This window comes from Rhea pennata, chromosome 1, assembly GCF_028389875.1.
Source record: "Rhea pennata isolate bPtePen1 chromosome 1, bPtePen1.pri, whole genome shotgun sequence".
Lineage (NCBI taxonomy): Eukaryota > Metazoa > Chordata > Aves > Rheiformes > Rheidae > Rhea > Rhea pennata.
Window position 1 is genome coordinate 159,605,466 of NC_084663.1, and position 16,721 is coordinate 159,622,186.

General features: G+C 39.9%; 1 protein-coding gene across 1 annotated transcript in view; it reads right to left on the bottom strand.

Annotated features, from left to right (window-relative positions):
- Positions 1-16,721, bottom strand: part of CLYBL (citramalyl-CoA lyase) — a 179,818-nt gene that overhangs the window by 85,137 nt on the left and 77,960 nt on the right. The window contains exon 2 of the mRNA XM_062575694.1: positions 644-833. Within this exon, the coding sequence (XP_062431678.1) occupies positions 644-833 (190 nt within the window). The remainder of the gene's footprint in view (positions 1-643; positions 834-16,721) is intronic.

The following is a 16,721-nucleotide window of genomic DNA, read 5'->3' on the forward strand; positions in this document are numbered from 1 at the left end:
TTTAAAATTTAAACATCAACAAAAACATAGCATCAGTACCTAACATGTCTACATTTATTTCCTACTCTGCTTTCCATGCCTTCTTTCTTGCAGCTCTGATGCCCTCCAAATCCTGATGCATTAACGGTCTAACCTCTCCTTCCTTCATAAACATCCCTAACAGCACTTCTTCCTTAAAGCTCAATAAGTAAATCTTTCCAAACACCTAAGGGCTCAAGCCCAAACCCACACTCAGTTGTTCATAACTTGCAGATGCTTTTGTTTCAACAACAAAATTTCCATCTGGTGATTCTAAGCTCTTTCTTTTCAGCTTCTCTGCTCACAGTCTATTTCCTCCTCTTCTATAAGAAGTAAGTAGCAATAATAACAATGGAAATAAATTCCACTCTTCCACGATAAGTGCTTATGCTCAGCTCTGTATTCCTTCAATAAGCCACTCTCTACACATTCACACAGGATCTCTTTCAGTTCTGGGTCATCAGGTTTTCCAACACCTTCACAAAGCTAATCAATGTTACATTACTTTGTATATCTTAAGATCTATCATTTTTTCTCCGGATGCCACCTCCCCAAGGCAAGCAAAATGTTTTTCCATGTGTTCTGTTTAGTGCTGACTGTATTCCACAAATAATTTTTTAATTACCTTTCTGTTCAGGGCCACGCCATCTTCACAGTCCAGTACTGCACAATCTACGTTTAGTGAAGGGATTTTTCGTATCTTCTTTTCGTCATCTGCAGGTACATACAGCACAGCTCGCCTGGGAACGTACTTGTGAGATGATGCAAAGTGATAACTAAGCTTAGGAACACCAGCTGGCAGAGAAGAATTCACCCTGTAAAGGATATTGTTGAAATTAGACTCCTGTCTACAATGCTAGAAAGAATAATTGAGTATATTTTAAAAGGAAAACATTCCTACTTAGATAGTTGCTGGGTTTTTTTCCTCCCTCAGGAAGAACTTAGGTAGGGAGATATCAGTATGACAGTTAACTACAGTATAAAAACCAAAACAACCATGTTCAATGGAAGCTGCAAACACCTCAGAACTAAAGAAACACGAAGGCTGATGTTATCCACAGATCCTCAGTTCCACTGTTTGTTCCTGTGCACTACGACAACTATTTAATACAAAAGATTTTTTCCCTCACAGAACAACTGCATGGGATGGAGGTTGTGCTGGCAACAGAGCAGGGCTGCTTTCTGAAGGCAGTCGCGATCTGCCACATCTGCTCCAGGAGCCGGACAGCACGCTGTGAATGGAGCTGGGGTGTTGGGTAAAACAAACACAGTTTTGCAAGGCTGATTTTGCAACCCTAGCGTTTTCTCAACAGAAGTACTTGCATGCAAATTTTAAAATAAGCAAAAGGGATGGATGGGGAAACAAGAGATAGACAAGAACTAAAACCCCATAATGCAGAAGCTCATTAATCCCAACATGTCTTCTCAGAAGCCTTCAGACCTTCAGACCCACTGCACAGGTATTTATTGACAGAGCTCATAAATCCACCAGTATTACTGACAGATTGTTGGCCATGGTGCCTTTCAACATTAGCAAATGCTTTGTGCGTCACTTTTCAGCGTAGGCCTGAATTTGTGGCACCACAGAGCTTGCATGGATTGCTGTATCCGAGTGGTTTGAGGCAGCTTCCGCCTTGTGTCCGTGTTTCTCCATCAGGGACCAGCCAGCCCCCACAAGCCACGAGCTGGTGTTGGTGCACTCAGAGGCAGCAGAGCTGCCCGGGAAGGCTGCCCTGAGTGCAGTCAGGAGTTAATCTTGCTCCATAATTACAAGCCCAGAGAAATAAATTGCAGAGGGTACCACCGTGGTTCACAGCATTTCTAAAAAACTCTTGCCTGCTCCTGTTCCTACCCATTTCACACTGTCCTCAGCAGGCCTGTTCTGCTACATCAAAAATGAGGACAAAATAATACAATTTGCCTTCGTAGTCAGGGCACAAGTCACTTAGGCCACAAATAATCCTACTATATAACACCATTATGCATTATCATGCATATTATTCAGCACTTTGAATAATGCAAAGCTTTTCTAGTACCACACAGACTGTGTCATTATCACATCATGTCAGGGACCTATGCATTTTCCTTTGCCCCTCTTAATAATGTTTCCCTAGTTGCTGCATTTTGGACGACACATGGCTACATGTGCCAACAAGTTTTCTTCAAAGTGAACATGACTATCCCTCTGAAATGCTTGAAAATGAGTTCAGTCACTCTCCGTCAGAGACAGCGTGGTGCATTGCTGACAGGCCGCTATGATACTTGCCTTTCCAAACCAACCTTTCCCGAGAATTCTTTCTTCCCTTAGAGTCAGCACCCTGAAAGCTAAATACAGGTTTTGTTTTAAATATAGGAAGAAAGCTTTTATCACGTTTTATCCTAGTAAACTAAGCTGAAAATGGCAACTATTCCACTGTCTCCGCTGCCAGGTCTGCGTGTCCTGGGTGGACTTTCTCTGGGAGCCTACAAAAGCCTGGGGCCGTTCTCTTGCTTGTAATACAAGTAGTAATGCTTAACGCAGCCCAATCACCAGGGCGGTTTTGCTGTTGAATAAAAACAATGCATTACTTATTTCAAGGCCAATGCTAACCTTATTAATAAATCTTAACCTCTCACTGAGGCACCTCTGAGTTACACGTGGTGGAGATCCTGAGCCTCGATACCCGAGAAACAGATAATTGAGATCCACTAAGTCTCTGCCAAGTCCACTGCTCGCCCCTCTCCCATGAACCCTCTCACGCTCCTGGCCTTGCGTTGAAGTGGGGATGGTAACACAACTTGCAGTGACTCGAGTGGCAGCTAGCTAAACCCATTTAATCCCATTTTCATGCAGGACACTTTGGGAAAGCAAGGAGGAGGTGGGAGAGAGGTTTTAGCTCAAATGGCAATAGGAGGGTCTTTCTTCTGTGTGACATGGAGGTCAGTGAAGGAGTCTGCAGTCCTCCACTAAACATATACGCGGAGACAAAAGTGATTAGTTTCTATTCTCTTTCTTGGATGGCTTCAACCCTGTCATTCCCAAAGGCACAAAGGAGTCAAAGATCTCAGTCCATTAATAGTTAACTCCAGGGCTACAGCCAAGTAGCCCCTGAAGCACCCTTACTGACTGCATCTTTCCAACCGTCTCAGATGCCGAAACCTGATAGATGTGACTAAAACCATAATTTCAGGGCATACAGAGACAAGATGTATCTCCTGTCAGACATATTGCCTGAGATTTCTTCCAGCCTGTAATCAAACCGAAGGCTGTTTGACCAGCCGCCTTCCCTTTCACTGCTAGTTATTTGGTTATCAGTTCTCCAAATACTGAGCACAACGGCACAGAGCATCTTGTAGGTAAAACTGTCATTACCTTCAGGCCAGCTCTCACCATTAAGGCACACAAACTTTCATTTCGATGGGGTGGCAGTATGACTTCCCCAGCAGACTAGCTGACTCCAAAAAAAGCAGTAAATTTAATCCATTAAAATACCATCACCTGATAGGCTTAAGGTTATAAATACTACCAGCCTATGACTACTGGTATCTCCTCCTCAGCTAATCAACTTTGTAGCCCCCTGGGACCAAAATAAATACAGGACACAAGATTATAAAAACATATTGTCAGTTTGCCAAACTATCAGTCTTATGGAACAGTTCCGCAAATCTTAAAAGTAATCATTTTGTCAAGAGGGATAGCAAAAAAAAAAAAAAAAAAACGTACGGGAAGAATGTGTGTCAGTAGACCAGCACAGCATTCTTCCCCCTTTAAAACAAAGAGCTGTAGAAATGTAAGTGTAAAATATGTTTTCAACAAGTATGTTTAGGTATGAGTCCAATAAATACTTAAACAATTTTAATACACATTCTTAAAAAAAATCCTCTTCCATTCTCACTGTGTTCTCCTAAAAAACAAACAATGTAGAGGAGAAAGTAGACCTACCAAGGTCTACCTTGATACAAGAACCTACTTACTGACTTTTTAAAAACACAGTGGCAAGGCCCAGGGCGTTGTGCATATTAACAACTAATTACTCAGAGCAGCAAACACTATCCTGATCATCTTGGCCTCTACTGTTATTTTGATAGAATAAAAATACCTCCAGCAGTTACTTTTTTTTAGGAAAAAAAAAAAAAACAGCACCGGCACCTGACTTCCATTGGTAACCCCACACCATAACAAAAAGGAAAATCTTACATGTATTTCCCGAGTGCAACTATTTTAATGATTCAAACTAAGCTTGAAAGTGGTTAAAACTAAATACATGGACATAAGCCAAGTGAATTTGCTAAGACAATGTTTCTTGCTTTAAGTGCTGTAAGTTAAACTAAAGACTAGACTATTGGGTAAAGGTCATTAAGTTGTTTTACAGCGGCATATTTTCATTCATAGCATCTAGCAGCAAGTTAAATGCTCTTGGGGTCTTGAAAATGAATCTAAATTTCTTCAGCAAACACAACATTATACTTAAATCTTTCTGAAAAATGTCAAAATAGCCGGCAAATTAAAGTTACTTTTGTTCCTCTGATACTAGTTTCACCCAAGAGCAAATAGTTCCTCCTCATGAAGGAGAAAACAAAGCCTTTTTGGTTACTCAGAGACATTACAATGTCTATCAAAATACAGCGCGACTGTAACCAGTGAAATTACCACAAATTATCCAAATCTCCCTGCTGTAGACTGCATTTTGAGATTCCAGTATTGCTCATACTCACACATATACTTAACTGTATGCACCTGTGCAGTCTCATTAGCAACAACAATTCATACTTCGCAAAGTGCTCCCACAAGTTATATTCAGGCTCAGCACTTTACCCTGCATCTCTAGTTAATGTGTATTATTCCAGAAGAGATACTACACCCTGATGTGCCTCTTCCATGAAAAAATATCCATTGCTTCAAGAGCCATCTCTCTAGTTCTACAATCTTTGGCATAGCGCTGGCAAAGAGCGAGGGATACTGTTTCCAAAGAGTGTATCTGGACATCACAACAAAAGAATTCAAAATGCAGGTGAATTTCTACAGAATGGATTTCTGATCCTTGTGCACGTAAGCACGTCCTAACCACAGTCCTGGCTATTCATGATGGAGGGGAGGACACAGGTGACTCAAATCCCTGAACCCACATCGAACGCAATGCAGCTTAGGTTGCAAACCCTCCTGTAGTTATTTCTCCTGCTATGCCCGCATAAAACCAAAGTAAATACAATAAGTATTCTATTTCTGGTGTTAGTACGTCCGATTTACTAGGGAGTAGCTCGCAAAAAAACCCAAATAATCCACCAAAGACAAAGGAAAAAGATATGAAATTACAAAGCACCACAATTTGCATAGTAATTCTCCTAATTAAGAAAAGGAGATACAAGTTGTTTGTTATAAACATCAGCAGGCCTTTTGCAAATACAAACAGCTTACAACCGAGCTAAGCTAAGTATTTGTCAAATCAAAGGGACTTTCCTGAGAGTTTTATTGGTACAGCTGCAGCGCATGCATTTTATCACACATGCTAATAATCCTAGTTATGGCACTAACATTTTAATCATTCGTTCTGTAGGCTTGTTTCTCAAACAATTAGCACTAATGAATGGCCAAAATACCTCGGATCATATATGTCTAATTGCAGTCAAGAGCGGTTATTGTCTGCATGTACATTTCAATTCACCTCTGGGGATAATGTTTGTTAATTGTATTTCTTTATATAGCAAGTGAAAAAAGGCTGTTCGCTCAAAAAGGGACTAAGTGTTCTCTTCTTTCCCTTTGTTCCCACAAGAAGCTAAAGTCACTTCAAGAGGCACTTAATCCCATCATCCATGGTTACAATTGCCTTACAGCATCAATCAAAAAGAATCTGAAGTAAAATGATGCAGCTATATTGTGTAATTAAAAGCAATTCAGGTAGTTATTGCTTAGGGCATTTTCCAGGTCCAAATACTTAAAATGGCACTGCAGGGATGCTAAATACTGTAGTGTTTTAAATTTGGTCAACTACAATATCTCACAGAGAAAGGGGAGGAATATGCAAAAAAAAAAAAAAAAAAAAAAAATCTCCTAGTGTGTATTGTAAAGCAAAAGAAAAGAGGAGGAACAGCTAACGTTTGAAGTGACAAAATCTACAACTCTCCATATAAAAGGGAAATAAAAATATCAAGAGGGGAGAAAAGGAGAAGAAAAAGAAAAGGTCTGCAGTTTTAAAGAAAAACAAATCCCTGCAATTGTTAAAAAGTTAACGTGAAAAAATGCTAACGTTTTCTTTACTGGAAAACAAAAGATCACTTCCCAAGCTTTACAGTCAGCCTATAGATCTCTGAAATCTTTGAGTTTTTCCCAGTGGAAACAAATTCTAGGTGAATTTATAAGTTTTGTTCTAAAAATCTGACTGATGTTAAAAGAGGAGACATATGCTGTTTACTTTTGCATAATGCCAGAACTTTGCTAAGGTACTTTACCTAACAACTGCCACTAACAGTGATCCAATTATGCTAAAAGAAAAACTGTGGGTTATCAACATATCAAACACGCTGCTTTACATTTTGATTTCTTCCTTTGTTCCAAAACCACTAAGGTCATTTCCTTGATGCTTTAAAAAATAATTAAGAAAGCCTTCAAACCCACAAATACACTTTCTCCCTCTTTAAATACACGGCAACAGCTACTTGCTGTGGAAGACAGACGAGAGTTGTTGTTTAAATCTGCTGCAAAGCAGCTTTGCTCAGGAGTCCGAGCATCTCCAAAGCGGCATTGTTTGGTTTCAAACTCCCCCGTAAGGCTGATATGATCTCACATTGGTGTAACTCTAAGATTAATTCCCCTCAAGTTGACGGAATTAAACAGGTCTGAAATGCCAGGAAACAAGATGGGAATCAGATCCTGCCCCTCAAGTTTTAAGAGAGGTTAAGGAATAAACTTTAACGTTTTTGCCAAATCATTAGGCGGTCTGCACACCGCAATGGGGACAGAGTGCAGCGGGCTGAAGAAGGGCTCACAAAACCGCAGTGAATTAAGAAATTTAACCTCCGTAACAACAAGCTTTGGATATCAAAAGGGACAGATTGGAGGGGGTCACTCCTGGGAGCACCATCCTGCTGAAAAAACTGGGGCAGGGAGAAATGAAAAGGGGGCTTCCAAGTGACCTTTAGCAAGCGCTTGCTAGCACTGATAGGACACATCGCATTATATCCAAAAAACAGGGAGGCAAACGAAATGGGGAAGGAGAGTCCTGCTGTTAAAAAAAAAACAAAAAAAGCAACGTGGAGAAATGTGAGTAGAAGAAAGGACTTGAGTGTTTACATGAAAAACGAGTGCTCAATCAAAAGTTGCCAGCAATTCATTTTAGAAAAGATGTTGATCTTCAGTTGCAATTTGTAATTTTTTCCTATCTCCAGTAAACCGATATAAATCATGTAACTGGAAACCAGAGCCTTAAAGCCCAAATATAAACCAGGCACTTACTGGCAAAGGCTTAAAATAACGGACCCCTACGCCATAAAATGATAAAAGGCTATCATAGGTTAAATAGTTAACCAAACGTTCTCCTCCCACCAGTGCTAAACGTAAAAAAAATGACCTTTTATCTACCCCATCATGTTCCTTCAACCACATTTGTTTCGGTTCCCTCCGAGCTCTGCCATAGCTGCAAGTGCTCTGACTGAACATCAGTTTTTTCTTCTCGGTTCAAAATGGCCAAAGGAGATGGGAGGAAAAGGGGATCGCTCACTCCTCCCATCTCTCATTTCTCTCCTTTTTGCAGCAGCAGAAATAGTTGGGGTTTTGAGGAAGGTTAGGCTCCCTTCGACTGAATAAGGGGAAGTTTTGAAAGAGCGGCCCAGGGCGACGCGGGCCGCTGGCACTCCCGGCACGGGCCGCTCGCCTCGGCACGTCCCCGTGTCTGCATTTGCTGCCGCCCAAGGTTAACCGGTGCCCTGCCTCGGGGAGCCGAGACGCCGGCGCCGACGCGCAGGTGGTGGCTCTCCCTCTTTCTCGTAACTTGTCACGCCAAGGAAGTACCGCTGGGGCGAACTGCGCCCCGCGCGGTCCCCTGGCCTTGGCGCTGGGGACGCTCCCAGCTCCCTGGGACGCTGACTGCTCCTCAGGCAAACCCAGAGCTCTGCCGGGCCCTGGGAAAACTCCCAGCTGGCCGGTAACACATTCGCTTGGCCACGTTAACTACGGGAAGGAGTAGGCTTCCCCGTCTTTCTAAATATAGACGCTTGTGAAGTTTTAATTTCTGTAAGCAAATGGCGAGTTCTTTCATGTATTTAGCTAATGTGGTTTCTACGTTCCATTTTTTTTTTCACTCTGTGATGTGTAAGGAAATCTTGTAAAATTTCGTTTAGCCATCCCTTTTCCTGAAAGATGTTCTTGCATTACACAAATGTTGCAGAATTGCAACTAGCAGCTGCAAAAGAAAATCACAGCACGTAACAAAAACACGCCACATTAAAAATGAAGATTCACTACTATACCAAAAGGTTTAGAAAGGAAAAATGAGCCTTTTAAAAGTGTGCATTACTAAGTAAAAAAGCATCCCTTTGGATGTATTGTGTTGCACTGATTTACAGTTTGTTTCGGTTTATCACTCTTCTGCATAAACTGATACGTACCAAGTGTGCTCGGGGCTGGGCAACACAAAGACAAAAACTTGGCTTCGTAGGTCAAGAATCTTCCAATTCAGGAGGAGGACAGGGACAGAACAGGCTGTACTGGGCCATCCAATGTAAAATTCTGTCTTAAGAAGTGAATATATAAAAAATCCAAATCTATAATGGTGGCACTTTTACAGAATCAGAGCTCTGTTGGTGGCCTCTGCAGAAAAGCTGAATTTTGAAGGAGAGGCTTTTTGTGTGTGACCACTACAAAACAGTCTTGTCCCTTTGGGAAAAGACTCCACTCTGGCTGGTTTTCTGACACGTCCCTTCTTGCAAAGTCTGTCATAACATTTTTGCACACACAGTTTGTGCACATCTCACTCTATATCCATACAAAAGAAAGGGATTAAAACATTTTGGGATAGAACTTCTTTCTCATCTGAGCATGCTTGTCCTCCCTTTTCTTCAGTGCTCTCCTCTCTTTCCTCCATGCCGGTGCTGATACCAGGTGACAGGAGCAGCCCCACAGCCGAGCTCGCTCAGTCCCTGCCCTTGATCCAGCTGTGTACACGTCGGCTAAATGCTGCAAGGTCAAGATTGAGAACGAGATTTGAAAATTCGGCGCTAATTACTGCGATTACAACCTGAGTCCCAAACTGCCAAAGCCTCCGGAGCAGTTTAGGAGGGAACTGCTAACGAATTATACGAAACACATACTCGCTAAAATCCGAATCAAGGAGCTGCTGGTCCTGCCTCTGAAACGATAGTGCAGCAGCACAGAACAATTACTCTCACCAAAGCACAGGCAGGTTGGATATTCATAAATGCACAGCGTGAGATAAAGAGAAAATGATGTGGACCTTAAAATTAATTCTGATTTGCATCAAAGTTAAAATAAAATCACACTAAATGTGCTTGAGAATATTTAAATGAAACAAATGAATCAAGCAAAAGAAAAATGAGTATCAATATGCTGGTGCTGTGGACGTCGGAAGACAGAAGAAATCTGCTTGCTCCTTTGCATCTTTCAGAATTTCTCATTTGCTTATTACAAATTTTATCCTTTCTAATTCTTGTTCTGGCTGGGTCAGGGATGTTTTAGAAAATGACGTTTCCTTCATACTTCTGAGAATCCTTTATTAAATAGGCCACATTTTGTGTTGATTTCCAGTTTACGCCGTTCTACACCTAGCCAAACCATAAACAAGGTCTCTGATTCCCATACACTTATTTAGAAATGTATGTAAATTATGCTTCTAAATAAAACATAGACATTTTTATTACTTAAGAAAAACAAAACAATTTTGCAGTCCTCTCTGTACTTTGAGATTGCTTCCGTAAACCCATTCAAGCATGTGTTTAGTCCAGAGAAATCAAAAGGACTAGTCAAACACTTAAAATTAACCATGTGCTTAAGTGCCTCCAGGACAGAGGATCAATTCTGGATTATGAAACTATTCTATTTCCATGTGTTCTTTGGCTATACATAGGGCAACCTGCTACTATTTTCAGTTTTATGCAGAGACTTGTGCAAAACAGATTTAGAATCATACAGATGCAATCCAGTTGGTGAATATGTTTTAAACAAAATAAAGACACTCAGTCTGAGCTGTGGAAAAGCCTGCATGACATCTTTTAGAGTAAACTGAAAAGTAAAAATATGAGTTTTGTTTAGCTGAGCATTTCAGATTGAAGAATTACTTTGTATCCCAATAGACGTATTCAGGATAGCGTCTATGCCAAATAATGGAGCAGTGAAGAACACTTTAACAAGCAATTAGTAAATATGAAACTGCTAAAGAACAGTTCACATAGCTATAAAACTAAAATGCACTGCAATTGCATCAAGAATAAAATATGCTGTAATTACATCAAAGCTGATGTAAGATGGCAGGAAGAAGAATAAACATACAATGCTATTAGTTTGACATCAATTGCAGCTATACTAATTGATAAATAACTGCTCTCTACTTTTGAATACCAGTGTAGTAAAAATTTAAAAACATTTTCTTAACAGACAACAGGGGAGAATGCTTGCAAATACCACAGTGCTTCAGGCAATACTTACTTTAGAAAATGTCTACAGGCAGAAATATTGCATTGCAGTATGGCTCAGGATGGCACAAACAAGCATCTGTGCTTATTTTTTTACTAGTCAGATTTATAAGATCAATGAAATTCCTACATAAGCATTTTATATTGACCTGATATGGACTTACTGTTTTAACCAGCTTTTTAACTAACTCCACAAGTTAATAAAGGCAACTACATGAATCCTTACTGCCTATACATTAAGATAAGAAAAGCATTCATTAAGCAATATCCAGATTGTTTTAATTACAGAAATATCACTCTTATTTGTAGTATAATGTTCATTAAGTACAGTATAACATTTTCTTAAAATGCCCCAGAGGCACTTAAACTCTTGATTAGCTATAAAAAAAAATCTCCCTTAACTTCAATCACAGGAGTTAATGTCTACTGCAATGAAATTCCTGTACTTTTAATCATACAAAAATGTCATATGTAAATCTTACTAACCAGGAAAACATTATAGAAGATCAAATGGATTTTCTACACCTCTATCACTATTCAGTAATGGCAAAATACAAGAATCTTCCTATGACAGTTACAGCAATAAAAATAAAGCCAGCCCTATTTCATTTGGGAAGGAAACCAGCAGAAAAACAGACCTGACTTCATTAATTTAAAAAAATAGCAGAGATGGCTTAAACCCCCTGACTTTTAGATTTTCATGCCTTTAACTACGTCCTTGTTCAATTATCTGACAGGGAACGTACAAAATTAGCAGCAGTGGAGGGATTAAACAACTTTATGGAGACTGCAGAACTTTCTTGATCTCCTTTAAATAAACAGCTGGCAAAGTTTTATTATCCAATTTCTTTCCTTTTTTCCTGTCTTTTTGGTTGGTTACAAGAATTACCATTATTATTGCTTTTGTATAGATGACAATGAAAACCATCACCTGTATTTTCTTCAGCACTTCCCCACCATCTGTGCAGTATTCCATACACCTCTTGAAAAAAACACATTAATTCTTTTATTTGCTAGTGGCACCAAGAATTAAAAAAAAAAAAAAAAAAAAAAACTTGTACAAAGTGACCTCAAATTATGAGGCTGGATTAAAAGTCGTGACATTTTTTAAACACACAATGAAATTTTCTTGTTCTCGAATCCCTGGCTTTGTATTTTCAAGCTCTTCCTTACAACAGTTAAAGCTAGGTATCACCTTTAAAAGTTAAAACAAAAAGAAAAAAAAAAAAGAGATTTTAGGAAGCAGGGCTTAAAGAAAATACCAAAGACTGTGAAACTAATGATAAAAAGCTGTCGATTCATCTTGCTCTTCCAGGTAGTCAGCTGAAGGATATTTTTATTACATAGAAACAGGCATGCTAATCACAGAATCAGAAGCAGCCCTCAAAAATTGTCTCCTTGCCAGTCAGTGCTTGGGGAAACTAAAAATGGAAAATACAGTGCGCGCCGGCCTGCCAGGCCAGCTCCCCGTCCAGCTGCTGAGCTGCCCTCGGTGGGCTGAGAGCCTGGGGACCGAGAGCCTGCTCGGCCCCGAAGCTGCCCGAAGCCACCGTGCCCTGCTGCACCCGCGGGCGACACGGGGTTGGGTGGGATGAAGCCGATCCTCAGAGCGCCCACGGTGGGCGCTTAATCTGGAGGACACATCTCACCGAGGACAAACTCTGGGGTGTGGGCAAGCTTGACGACAGTAAAGATGCCAGCAGGCAATACCTACGCATAACGGAGGAGAACTGCTGGCCAAGGGATGTATTTCAATATTAAACACAGAGGCACGCTATAAGGAGTGGGGGGAAAGATTTTTTTTTCAAAACACTTTTTATCATTTCATTGTCTCTTCATATTTTCAGAGAACCATTTGCACTGGCTTTGCCACATCTTGTGCGACCTAGAAACTGATCCTAAAGACGTGACTCCCAGCTCCTCAGGGCAGATCGCCCACGCAGTAAGTCCCATCCCGCCCGACGGTCAGTCAGTCACTGACAGCAGAACCTTATACAGACTGGAGTCATCCTCATCAATGAGGGAAGAGAGACAGGGTTAAAATCAAGTTCTCTGCAAAACAATATGATTTTATTTTTACAAAAAAAAAAAAAAAAAAAAAAAGTCAAATTAACAGCTAGAAATCCCTTCTGGGGCACTGATAGCCCTTGACGGGCCTTGCTCTGTGCAAGTGCGAGTGCAAGCACTCTTATTACACGCTCTGTGGGAGTTTCTTATCTATATTTCACAGGTGAGATTACTTGTGTGGTTACGGTTGCTACTGTATATATTCACTGTGGTCACCGAGCGCATAAAAACACCAGCTGAAACTCAGGTAAAGCTCAAGAGTCAAAGTTGCCGTCCTCGCCAATGGCCTTGTTTCACGGGATGTCCCTCTCCAACACCACCTCAAATCTGTTCAATGTGGATTTCCTACACTGCTGCACTACAATACACACCACCATCAGCCCCCCTTCCTTAAAAACAGATTTTAGAAAACAACCCTGTCCATCTTTGTTGCTTAATGGGGAGGGAAGAGTTGGATATGGCTAAAAGGGAAGGGTAAAAGAAAGAAAGGACACTGGGTCACCGAGCACACAGCTCACTCGGGGACAGCGCAAAGAAAATTGTTCCAGACTGCCCCAATTTAAGAGTAAGTCTTTTTTTTCCCTCTAAATTCTTGATACAGGGTGTTTGATATTTATTTAAATATAAGCAAACAGGGTAAATTTACTGCCTCAGTTAGAACCTACACAAATAAAATCACTTTCAGCTTAGAGAACTGATACATGATAAGCAAATATTCCGAATTACAGGAAAACAAAATCTATAGGGAGAAACAGGATTAGGTCTATATCCATTTAACATTTTTATGACATTTAAATAAGCAGCTGGAAATGTTTCTCTAAATTGGTATTACAGCATTGAACATCTGTATAAAAAGTGAACAACATACAGACTCTTTGAACTCACTGATAATAAAACCTTGTGGGAAAAACTCCCTGTGAAAATATGTGAAGGCACCACATTGTCTTCCTTTAAAAGTCCTCTTTAATGACCTCTGCTATGAATGTTAATTCAGACTTAAGGTTTTGAGGAAAGAGAAAATAGATAATTAGATAAAACAGTTCTTCTATACTTCACTAAATTATGAGGAAAAAAAAGAAACCATATTTAATTCTTGAATTTGCCTGCTTTTTTGTTTGGGTGTCATTTTAGATATAATTCAGTACAAAAGTGAAATATTAGCATTGAGATATGTTTTAATACTGCAGAGCATATCAGTAATGTGTAATAATATCAAGAAGCAAACAAAGCATGAAGGAGACAGTAAACAGTCCTAAAAATACTGAAATGTGTTTTAGACCAAATTGAAATGCCCTTGAATGGTGCTTCGAAGTTGAGATTATACACACACATAATTTGGAGCGTTTGAAACATTAGTTATAGTCTCGCATTACTCCTAGTTCCTCATCATCTGTTTCCTTGCTGATAGGAGGGATGTCATGAAGGTTTCAATTCTTATCTTCCTCAGTAACATTTTACTTGAGCTAATGTCTCAGTAATTACAAGATTTATTGTTGGAGATTGGCATCAGATGTACAAGAAAAAAATCGTGGCATATCCACTCTTTTCTACAGAACACTTCCAGCAGGCAAATTCTTTCCTTGTTTGTTGGGTCATTTGAGTTTAAAAAGGGAAAATGCAAAATAATAACCTAAGTCTGGGTGCCAGCAAGAAAAAAAATGCTATTTTTAAAAGTCTCTTAGAAACAATACAATACATAATTACAAAAACAATAAACTTAGAAAATACCTTCCTGACAATCTGAGATGCAGAAAGACAGTACAATATCTCCCTGACTTAAAAGTAAGGTTCTGTTGGTTTGTAACCATGACAGTCAGAGGTGAACATTTTTCTATATATGTGTATGTTTATATATTTATCTGCCTGTACAGATATATAAACTCTCAATTTTTTTATTTATTTATGCCTATATAAAAGTATGCATACGGATGCATGTATGCATATAAAAATGCTCAGTATGGCACATAACACGTAACAATGGAAAGAGGCAAAAAAAAATCATCTTCCATAAATCGAAGAAATGATAAAACTGGTCTTTCTTACAATTTTTAAAGTCTCAAATGTTCCTCAGACTTTCCTATAATAAACTGCCTTTTCCTGCATCTCAGGCAATGACATTAGACTGGGAAGTCTCCAGTGACACAGTAAATCTCCGTGGGACACCACCTACACCAGATGATTGAAAATCCTTCCGAAGTTAGCTACCGATGAGAATGGCTTGCTTTCGTGACGCTTGGGCTCTTTGTGTCCGTACACTTTGCGTCCGCACACCGCGGGCACATCCAGGTGTGACCCTGCAGATTTACCACCGCTGTAGGCTGAAGCCCTGTCTCAATGGGCCCGAACTGCCCTGCCTTTGAAGCGACTGCTTCCTGGCTTTGCCAAATCCTTGCTAGAACAAAGCACGCGACCAGGTATTTCAAACAAGTGATGCCCCTTCATTTATGTTTCCACAGAGCCATATTTTTAGCCATAAGAAAGTAAGAAAAAAGTAAAAAAACTCATATCATCCTTTCTTTGTCCCTGCTCAGCACCTCATTTGCTATTTTGGAGGGAAAGCAGGGGAATTTAGGGGCTGTTTGCTCAATACATTAATGGGAAGAAATTTAACTTTTTGGTTAAAATAGCCACTTAGAGTGGTAGCCAAATGCACTAAAATGTGCTATAAAATGGAGTGAACTAATTCATTGCTTTTTTCCCCTTTTGTGAGTAAGGGAACAGCAGGAAAAGAGTTACCATTCCCTTGTCATGACTTGGTCTTCACTCTGTTCCTGAGTCCTGTGCTCAAACCAGACTGTGGCAACCCCATAGATTAGCCCTTAGCACAGAGCTCACCAAAAACCTATGCATGTACATTCAGCCAGAAAGAGATATTAAACCAGCACTTCTAAGAACAGCAGCACATAAACCTCAGTTGTGCCTTATGTGGATTGCACCTTATGTGGGCTTCAGGCAATGAGCACCAAGAAAACAACGGTGCAAGGAGAACTATCTAAACCTAAAGCCCTGCAGCTGAGCTGCCTCCCTTGCCACGGCGCTGGGTATCCCCTTGCACATTGGCCTGAGTACTCTGCATTAAACCATGTCTAAATTTTGCAAAACATACTTTCTGTTCCTTCAAATGAAGAGAGGTAGCTTCCTGGAAAGACTTCCACAGGAAAATCTTGCACATCTATTTTAGACACTTGAACTTAAACGGGTATGTACTTAGAGTATTTTATATGGCTTTGGTATAGCTTAAATTATTTCTTGGTATAGTTTAAATTATTTCTTTTACAACATGCTACAACAATTACTTCTTTAAAAGGAATTTTATTCTGTTGCTGGACATTCTTGAAGCTCTGCAAGTGCTTTACCGCACTCTTAAAAGAAATCTCATACAGTCCGGTCCAAAACACTGTCTTTCCTTTCAACAAATAAGGTTATGTTTTGCAGTCTTCTTAAGATATGTTACTTCTGCTCCTGTCAAAAGCAGTTGTAATGCAAATTGTTTTCCCCTCATGATAACAGTCATGCTTGCTAAATTGAGCATTTCAAGGATTTTCTCAGATTTCTGACCCACAAAAGGGACATTTTAAATATTAGCAGGTTCATTTATTCTTGCCTTAGGAAGTTCTTCTTATATTAGTTTGAAAAATAAATAACCACTAGTTGAGTTTTATGTGATTTCAGATACACTAGCCTTAAAATATTCAATATTTTTATTTTCTAGCCTCTGCAAAAATGTTGCATATTACAAGGAGAGCATATAGAAGACAGGTTCTAAGCCAGAATGCAGCGAAATTATGGAGAGGTGAAGATAGGAGAGTGTGGGTAGACAAATATGCTCTCAGACGGCTGTAGTATGCTGATTATTCTGTAACTCAACTAGACTTGCTTATGTCTCGATTCAAAATGCACTTTTATTATACTGCGCAGCAACAAACCAACATTGAACTCAACACACAGCGTTGTCAGGGAGGCTCTGAATGCAGTGAAGATGAAGGGCTTTTGGAAAGCTGTTCATATTTGAGGGC